General features: G+C 42.2%; 1 protein-coding gene and 2 non-coding genes across 7 annotated transcripts in view; all 3 read left to right on the plus strand.

Annotated features, from left to right (window-relative positions):
• KANSL2 (KAT8 regulatory NSL complex subunit 2) overlaps window positions 1–4,110 on the plus strand; it is a 28,814-nt gene extending 24,704 nt beyond the window's left edge. For all 5 annotated transcript variants that reach the window (XM_055095703.2, XM_055095707.2, XM_063593535.1 and 2 more), the window contains 2 exons: window positions 2,472–2,591; window positions 3,357–4,110. In XM_055095703.2, coding sequence (XP_054951678.1) covers window positions 2,472–2,591; window positions 3,357–3,488 — 252 coding nt within the window. In that variant the 3' untranslated portion in view covers window positions 3,489–4,110. The remainder of the gene's footprint in view (window positions 1–2,471; window positions 2,592–3,356) is intronic.
• Window positions 756–890, plus strand: LOC112436801 (small nucleolar RNA SNORA2/SNORA34 family). Its single transcript, XR_003025492.1, has one exon. It is a non-coding gene; the product is annotated as a small nucleolar RNA SNORA2/SNORA34 family (small nucleolar RNA).
• On the plus strand, window positions 3,014–3,150 carry LOC112436802 (small nucleolar RNA SNORA2/SNORA34 family). Its single transcript, XR_003025493.1, has one exon. It is a non-coding gene; the product is annotated as a small nucleolar RNA SNORA2/SNORA34 family (small nucleolar RNA).
• Window positions 4,111–9,173: the final 5,063 nt, after the last annotated feature.

The raw sequence follows: 9,173 nt of genomic DNA on the forward strand, positions 1-9,173 counted from the left end.
TCTGTGGGTAGTACAGAAGTTTCCAACTCACCTGAAATGAATGGTAGGTTGAGTGTATCCTGTGCCCTATGTTTCTGCTTAAATTGAGCAGCTTTATTTTATTATTATTTTTTGAGACAGAGTCTTGCTCTGTTGCCCAGACTGGAGTGCAGTGGTGCAGTCTCGGCTCACTGCAACCTCTGCCTCCTGGGTTCAAGCAATTCTCCTGCCTCAGTGTCCTGAGTAGCTGGGACTACAGGTATGTGCCAAGACGCCTGGCTAATTTTTATATTTTTAGTAGAGATGGGGTTTCACCATGTTGGCCAGGCTGGTAATTTTTTGTGGAGACTGGGTTTCACCATGTTAGCCAGGATGGTCTCAATCTCTTGACCTCGTGATCCGCCCACCTTGGCCTCCCAAAGTGTTAGGATTGCAGGCGTGAGCCACCGCGCCCGGCCTGAGCAGCTTTAAGTAGATTTTTAAATTATATATATTCTTTAATGTGAAGATGTTGTGATTCTCATTTTTGGTGATTAGCACACCAACAAATGGGAAAGGATTGCAAATTCTTAGATTTATTTAAAAGCATAGAACTAAGCTTCTCGTGAAGCTAGATGAATAGAAACACGGAGCATCTATAAACTGGATTAAACATAGGGGGGTACAAACCTCCTGGATATTTTTAATTCTTAGGAAAAAGGAGAATTTAGCACCAGACTCTTGAAAAGCAGTGGCATGAAAGTTAGTTTGATATATTGTTTGAGTTTGTATTGCCTTAGGCCCTGAATCAAGACCAATGGTTTGCTGTAGCTGTTGGTTTCAAACAGGAGCTAAGAGTGATGTCTTCCTTGTGGTCTGTTGGCTATTCAGTATTCCAATGCGAATTGCCAGTTCAGTTGGAAGAAACATAGTCTAGAATGTAATGTCATTTTTTTTTTTTTTTTTTTTTTACAGAGCAAAACTATGTTAGGCTTAGGAACCAGGGAGTTGGCCGGGCGTGGTGGCTCATGCCTGTAATCCCAGCACTTTGGGAGGCTGAGGTGGGCCAATCACTGGTCAGGAGATCGAGGCCATCCTGGCTAACATGGTGAAACCCTGTCTCTACTAAAAATACAAAAAATTAGCTGGGCGTGGTGGCACACGCCCATAGTCCCAGCTACTTGGGAGGCTGAGGCAGGAGAATCACTTGAACCCAGGAGGCGGAGGTTGCAGTGAGCCGAGATCACGTCACTGCACTCCAGCCTGGGCGACAGAGCGAGACTCTGTCTCAAAAAACAAAACAAAACAAAAAAAACCAGGTTGTTGCTCTGTCGGGATAGGGACTTAACCAAAATAATATTTCCTAGCCATTCAGAGGAACTGTGAGTTTTCTGTCGTCCTTCCTTTCTTCCTACCTTCTCCCTTTCCCTTGTTGGAGCTTGTTTGCTTGCTTTGTGGCTGTTAGGATATTAATCAGGCAATCTTGTATTGCCCAGCAATATTTAATTTTAACGTAGCATTGTTCATATTTAAATTAATCACTGGTGAACTTACATGTTCATTACAGGTAGCCTCAGAGAATATGCTTTTTTAAAAAATATTTTTTTAATTGTAGTAAAACATACATAACAAAATTTTACTCTTTTAACCTATGTATGTGTGTAAGTAGGTGGGTAGGTAGAGATGGAGTCTTGCTGTGTCACCCAGGCTGGTCTTGAATTCCTGGCCTCAAGTGATCCTCCCACTTCGGCTTCCCAAGGTGTTGTGATCATAGGCATGAGCCACTGCACCTGGCCGTTTTTAAGTGTACAAGTCAGTGGTGTTATGAACATTTACCATGTTGTACGGCTATCACCATTTTCTGTTCCAGAACTTTTTCATCAACCCAAACAGAAACTTTGTACTTTTTAAACAGTAACTCTCTCCTTTCCCTTTCCCCTGTTCCCTACTATTCTCCATTTCTACTTTGTGTTTCTGTGAATTTTCCTAGAATTTTTTTTTTTTTGAGACAGGGTCTGGCTCTGCCACCCAGGTTAGAGTGCAGAGGCGCAGTCTCAGCTCACTGCAGCCTCTGTGTCCCAAGCTCGAGGGATCTTCCCACCTCAACCTCCAGAGTAGCTGGGACTACAGGTGTGTGCCACCGCGCCTGGCTAATTTTTGCAGTTTTTGTAGAGACGGGGTTTCACCATGTTGCCCAGGCTGGTTTTGAACTCCTGGGCTCAAGTGATATGCCTACCTTGGCCTCCCAAAGTGCTGGGATTACAGGTGTGGTGGCCAGAATTTTGTTTTTTAATCTACTGTATTGGTCTATGTTTTACACTTGGCAGCAAAAGCTCTCAGTGCTTTTGGATCTTGTTTCATTTGTTGGACATTCTTGTAAAATTTTTTTTTTATTAAAGGTAGGCTAGGGTTGAGGGAGACAGCAGAGTATTGCTTTAAAGTTTGATGAAAAACACGCCAACTTTATTACTGTTTCTCTTGGTATTGCTGATGGGCTTTTCTCTTTTTTCTAGGACTTGGATGTTGTGGGTGATGGTATGCAGTGTCCTCCTTCACCTTTGCTTTTTGATCCTTCACTAACCCTTGAAGATCATTTAGTCAAAGAAATTGCTGAAGACCCAGTGGATATTTTGGCAAGTGAAGAACAGTCCCACCTGTTTCCCTCATGTAGTGACCTGGCCAGGCAGAGGGTTCCCTGCTAGATAGCATGTGCTCCTGGAGGGGAGTGGGGTGTCATCACTAGTATAAAGATGCTCCACATGTCTCTCACTCATTGAATACCATATAAGCAAAGCACTTTTAAAAATGCCCTACTCTGCTCCTGTGTACCCTTGTTGCTGTAGTTCTCCAGATGGGCTCTTAGAACACCTAATGGCCCGTGATCCTCATATCCCAGAGTAGGACATACATTTATTTAAATAAAAGCTTGAGACAAGGAATCTAGGGAAATCATACCTTCTGAGGGAGAGTTCATCACTGAAATTGTTCTCATTGTAGAAGGACCAGTAAAGTAATGTGATTTGAGTTCTGTCCGTGAGCCTTGGGTAGAATTCCAGTGGCCCTGACTGAAGACCAGCAGTTGTACTGTGGCTGTTGGTTTCAAGCAGAGGCCTAAAGGACTGTCTTCCTGTGGTCTGTTGGCTGTTCTGGGACCTCAGCAGGGAATGGCTATTTCATTTGGAAGAAACAACCTACAGCTCACCATCCCATTGGAAGAGGCTCAGGAATAGGCTCTTCCAAGGGACTAGGATAGCTAATATGGGAAGAGCATCTGTCCAGAATTAATTTCTGTTGTATTGTTCTTATTGCTAGTATAAGTGGCCACTGATAAGTCAGATTCATACTTCAGACCACAGTGAATGAATTTCTAACTGAAGTGCCTTTATTTCTTTTAACAGGGCCAGATGCAGATGGCTGGAGATGGGTGCAGATCCCAGGGATCTCGAAATTCTGAGAAAGCCTCTACACCATTGTCTCAGAGTGGATTGGCTACTGCAAATGGGAAGCCAGAACCCACTTCTATTAGTTGATAGTTTGGGGAACCATTTTACTTTGGTGGATTTAAATTTCTCGTTCTTCAAAGAAGTATTTCTGATCATCTCTCACAAAACACAGGCAACCCAGACTACCTTGTTTTTCTTCTGGATTGAGTATTATAGTCAAACGTAAAGCCAAATTTTGAGGACGTGGACCGTGGGTTTCTTCCCATTCAGGGCAAGGAAGAGAAAGAGAGATAATCCCTAACAAAGCTTCTGGGATTATTTGGGACTATACCTAAAAGGAAAGTGACATCTTTGTAATGGGATTTCCCAAGTCATGGATAGAAATCCACTTAAGTAGCTAGGTGGGAGCTGTCTTTGTGAGTGGTGTCTTTGAGATACTGATGGCCCTAATATCGGTTATCTCTATCTGAAGACCTGCAGTTTAGCTTTTCTTCACCTCTACTTAATTGGGCAGTCTTTAACCCCTTTCCCTGGTGAACTCTGGCTTTTTATCCTCTGAGAAAACAGCCCACAGGACTGGGTCCTCCTTATCCATCTTGCTTTTAACTTATGTAAATTTCTGTGGTTGCTATCTTATGTAAAATATAGTAAAAATTTATTGTATATAGTTTCTATTAAATGTTAAAGAAAATGTTATGAAAATATCAAACAGTCAACCTGAATTGAATGCATGTTTTGTTTGAGAATATAGTCTCTTTTTTGCGGTTTTGGGGACCTGTTTCTGGTGGGAAAGGGAAGTTGGGACAGATGATACTTCCATCCCAAGAAGTAAATGAATCTTCAGTAGCTCATTTTGGTTTTGCTTTGAAGGAAGAAGTAAATGAAAAGGGGCAGGACTTATTAAAGCCCATCAGTTCCAAATATCTTTCTTCTTTTTACCCTCCACTCTGTGTCTCCTACACCCACTCCCATTTCTCACGATTAATGCCAATGCCATCTCTGCCAGACGTGGTGGCTTACGCCTGTAATCCCAGCACTTTGGGAGGCTGAGGTAGGCGGATCACTTGAGCTCAGGACTTCAAGACCAGTCTGGGCAATGTGGTGAGACCCTGTGTCTATATTTTTAAATTTTAAATAATTATTTTTAAAAAAATAATGCTAATACCATCTCAGAATTCTCTAGTGGTAGGAATATACTTAAAACATAGAGAAATTGGGCCTGATACTGGATCACTAAGATAGACATAGATAGGTATTGTCAAGATCGTTTTGACACTGAATCTTAGAGCAGGATTAAAATAGAAGTTCAGTTAGGGTTGAGGTACCTATGCTAGAAATTGTCTATTTCTATACTGCATTATGACAAGGAGGGCAAAAGATTACTTTCTATAAGAACTGAAATGGGCACAGAATGGCTTACAGTTACACCATCATCTTAACTTTAAGCATTTATATTCAGAGAATGGTTGAAAGTAACTCACAAAAGGCCCATCAGATGAACCACTGGGGAGATTGCCTTTACTGGGTCTTCCAGTGATACTCTTTTTAAGTTTGTAGTTCCCACTGCTTTTTTGATTCTCTAGTACTTTTTTTTTTTTTGAGACGGAGTCTGGCTCTGTCACCTAGGCTGGAGTGCCGTGGCTCAATCTCGGCTCACTGCAACCTGCATCTCCTAGATTCAAATGATTCTCCTGCCTCAGCCTCCCGAGTAGCTGGGGTTACAGGCATGTGCCACCATGCCTGGTTATATTTTGTATTTTTAGTAGAGATGGAGTTTTGCCATGTTGACCAGGCTGGTCTCGAACTCCTGACCTCAGGTGATCTGCCTGCCTCAGCCTCCCAAAATGCTAGGATTATAGGTGTGAGCCACCATGCCTAGCCTAGTCTAGTGCATTTTATACTTTATCCACAAAGACAAACATTACTTTTTATTTATGTGTTTGTTTATATTTGAGATGTGATCTGACTATGTCACCCAGGCTGGAGAGCAGTGTCATGATTATAGTTCACTGCAGTCTCAAACTGGGCTCAAGCCATTCCCCTGCTTCAGCCTCTTAAATCTGGGACTTACGTACCATGCCTAGCTAAGACAAACGTTACTTCTTACACAGCTATGAGCTTGAACATGACTGCTCAGATATCCTCTCCCTGTTGTTTAAAAAAACGTAATTTACAGACCACTAGCATATATATATCACCCAGCATGATTGCTAAAAAGTAAATTAATAGGCCCGTCAGCACTTTCTGGGGAATGAGGGCCAGGGAATCTACTTAGTGCCTCAGAAATTCTGATAGCCACGCATGCTTGCAGACTCAGCTGTGGTGAGTTTTGGGAAGGCTATGTTTGGCTACCATTCTCCAAGGTTCTGGCTCTCATTAGGTGCAGAGAAAACAGGAAGAGGGGGTAGGAGGGGCCTCAGGCTGCACCATGTTACTGAGAAAGTTTTGGCCCTGGTAATGAGTCTCTAAACAAAGGTCTGTTAGAAGAAATGGCCTAATACCCTTGTTGTGCTCAGTCACTGGCAGCAACCTGAGGGAAGTGTGATACCTTGGTAGATCCAAAGGTTAGGATGCTGGAAGCTGTCAGTTAACTGCAGCTCATTCTCTTGAAATCGGGGCGGCATACCTCCATGGCTGCAGCCTTTTGTCAGATCCACTTCTCCCATGCATGTTTGTGATTCCTGGGGGCCTTTTAAAGGAGAAACTTAGGGGTACAAATTACAGCCCTCATAGCTACAGTTTGTCTTGGGGGCTGCAACTGGTAATCACATCTCCCCACTCTACTATACATTCCAAATTCCCTCAGTTATTACGATGGTAGGTCTTGGTTTGCCTGGTGGTGTGAACCTACCTTAATTCCTGGCAAGTCTTGAGCCTTTGGTAATCATACCCTTCTCAGGCTAGGGTTGCTGCACGTGTTAATTCATTTACAGTTGTGTGAGGGAGTACCAACTGTATAGGCAGAATAATCATCCCAAAGATGTCCACATCCTAATCCCTGGGATCTGTGAGTATGCTATTGTAAAATGGCAAAAAGAACTTAAGATGTGGTCAAGGTTAAGGGTTTTGAGATGGAGAATAGCCTGGATTATCCAGGTGGGACCAATATAATCATGACTCCTTAAAAGCAGAGAACCTTTCCCAGCTGTGATCAGAAGCAATCGCGTGAGAAGGTTTAAATGACCTGTTGGTTCTGGATGTCTGCAAAGACTGGAGAGAGGTCTCTAGTTGTTAAGGATGACCCCTCTACCAAAACTGACAGCCAGCAAGGAACTGTCTTAGAAAACCTGCCTGCTTCACTTCTTTATGCTTCATGTGTGACTCCTGGTTTAGGCCCTCATCCTTTCTCTTGAGAAAGGCAGTCGTCTCCTAGTTGGTCTCTCAGTCTCACCCTTTTTCAATCCGTACTGCAGCCAGAATGATCTTGAAAACTTTATCCTGTCTCTCACTGCTTATGGCAACCCCTAGCCTTCAGTTACACCTCATTGTTGTCAGGAAAAAAACAAAACAACCAGCTGCTTTAGCATGGCATTTAAGACTTCATAATCTGATCATATTTATCTATGGGCAGTCATCCTGAAATGTTCTTTCTCTTACAGGCTATTCTCCAGCCATTCTTGGATTTATTTGAAAAGGAAACATTGAAATGTAGCCAAGTACATGGGGTTTGAATTCAGAAGGACCTGGATTGAATCCTGGTTTTGCCACTTACTCTGAGAACTTTGTGACTTTGAATCACTACCTCTCTGAACCTCAGTTTTCTCGACTGTGTAATAGGGGTAACACTCACCTAGAAGTATTGGGAGATAAAGTGAAAAACAGAATTAGAAACTCAGAAACATGTAAACCCTCAGAAAATGGTAACTTATTATTTTAAAAGTATAAGTTCTCTCTTTTCAGCTCAGGCATCACTTCATCCAAGTTTTTCAATGATGAGTTAATGCTGACATTGAATGAATACAAGCAAAATAGCAAATCCAGCCATGTCTATAGGTTCATTCATTTGTAAGGGAAAAGTACGATTCTGTAGACAAGATAGTAACTCAGTCTTCATGTTTACAGTTAAATATTTAATCTGCTGACTTACTATTAGAAGTAGCAGTGCCTATACGGCTTGTATTATTTTGCCTTGCTCCCCTTCCAGCAAAGTTGTAAGATTCATCCTCTTTGTCTACATAAAGATGTTTTCATTTATTTTCATTACTATATATAGAAATTTACTACTTTTTTTCTTTTTTTCTTTCTTTCTTTCTTTCTTTCTTTTTTTTTTTTTTTTTTTTTGAGACAGAGTTTTGCTGTGTTGCCAGGCTGGAGTGCAATGGTGCGATCTTGGCTCCCTGCAGCCTACACCTCCTGGGTTCAAGTGATTCCCCTGTCTCAGCCTCCTGAGTAACTGGGACTTACTACACTATTATTATTCTACTATGTGTAGAATTTTACTATATGACTACATCACTATTTATTCACTGTAATGTTGAGAGACAATTGTTTCCAGTTTTGGATATTTCAAGAATTAGTCATTAATATTTTTGTATATTAAGGGCCGGGCACGGTGGCTTACACCTATAATCCCAGTGCTTTGAGAAGCTGAGGTGGGAAGATTGCTTGAGTCCAGGAGTTCCAGATCAGCTCAGGCAACATAGTGAGACCCTGTCTCTATAAAAATAAAAAATAAAAAAGCTGGGCATGGTGGCGTGTGTCTGTAGTCCCAGCTACTTAGGAGGCTGAGATGAGAGGATCTCTTAAGCCCAGGAGTTTGAGGTTACAATGAGCTGTGATCTTAACTCCAGCTTGGGTGATATTACATTCCAGCTTGGGTGATACCAACACCCTGTCGCTTTAAAAAAAAACAAAAAAACCGAACATGTATATAGCTGTTGCACATGTGCCTACATATCTCTGTGGGATGCCCAGCAGTGTAATTTGGGTCATAGGGTAGATGTATTTATAGCTTTACTAGATAATGTAAAGCTAGTTCTCCATAGGGGTTTAACCAATTTATTTTATTTTTTGAGGTGGGGAATCTTGCTTATGTTGCCCAGGCTGGCCTGGAACTCCTGAGCGCAAGTGATCCTTCTGCCTCAACCTCCCAAGAAGTTGGGAATACAGATGTGTGCCATGATGCCCAGCTGGAATTTGTTTTTGGGTATAAGGGAGGTAGAGATCCAATTCTTTTTTTCCCATATGACTGTCTGTCACGTGGTTTTTCTCTGCTCCCATGCAGTGCCAATTTTGTCAAATGGTCTGATTTTGGGCTCTCTGTTGGTTTCCATTGGTCTGTTTTTGTATCTCTGTTAACATTACACTATTAGAATTACTTTTGTTTTATAATAAGTGATGATTTCTGTCTGGTATAGCAAATTATCCTACTTGGTTCTTTTAAAGGAGTGTTGTGCTGGTTTTTACACTGTTGTTTGCTGGGACTAGAACTCTGCAAATCACATTTCTCCTTTGCCAGCTGGCTGGCCGGTAGGGACTACTAAAGGCAGGTTGTAGGGCTAGAAGAGACATTTTCCTTTTTCTTTTTTTTTTCTTCAAGATGGGTCTCACTTTGTTGCCCAGGCTGGAGTGCAGTGGTGCCATCTCGGCTCACTACAGTCTCTGCCTGCCAGGTTCAAGCTATTCTCCTGCCTCAGCCTCCTGAGTAGCTGGGATTACAGGTGCCTGCCATCACACCCAGCTAATTTTTGTATTTTTAGTAGAGAATGGGTTTCACCATGTTGGCTAGGCTGGTCTTGAATTCCTGGCCTCAAGTGATCCACCCACCTTGAC

The sequence above is a fragment of the Pan paniscus genome, chromosome 10 (genome assembly GCF_029289425.2).
Source record: "Pan paniscus chromosome 10, NHGRI_mPanPan1-v2.0_pri, whole genome shotgun sequence".
NCBI classification, from domain to species: domain Eukaryota; kingdom Metazoa; phylum Chordata; class Mammalia; order Primates; family Hominidae; genus Pan; species Pan paniscus.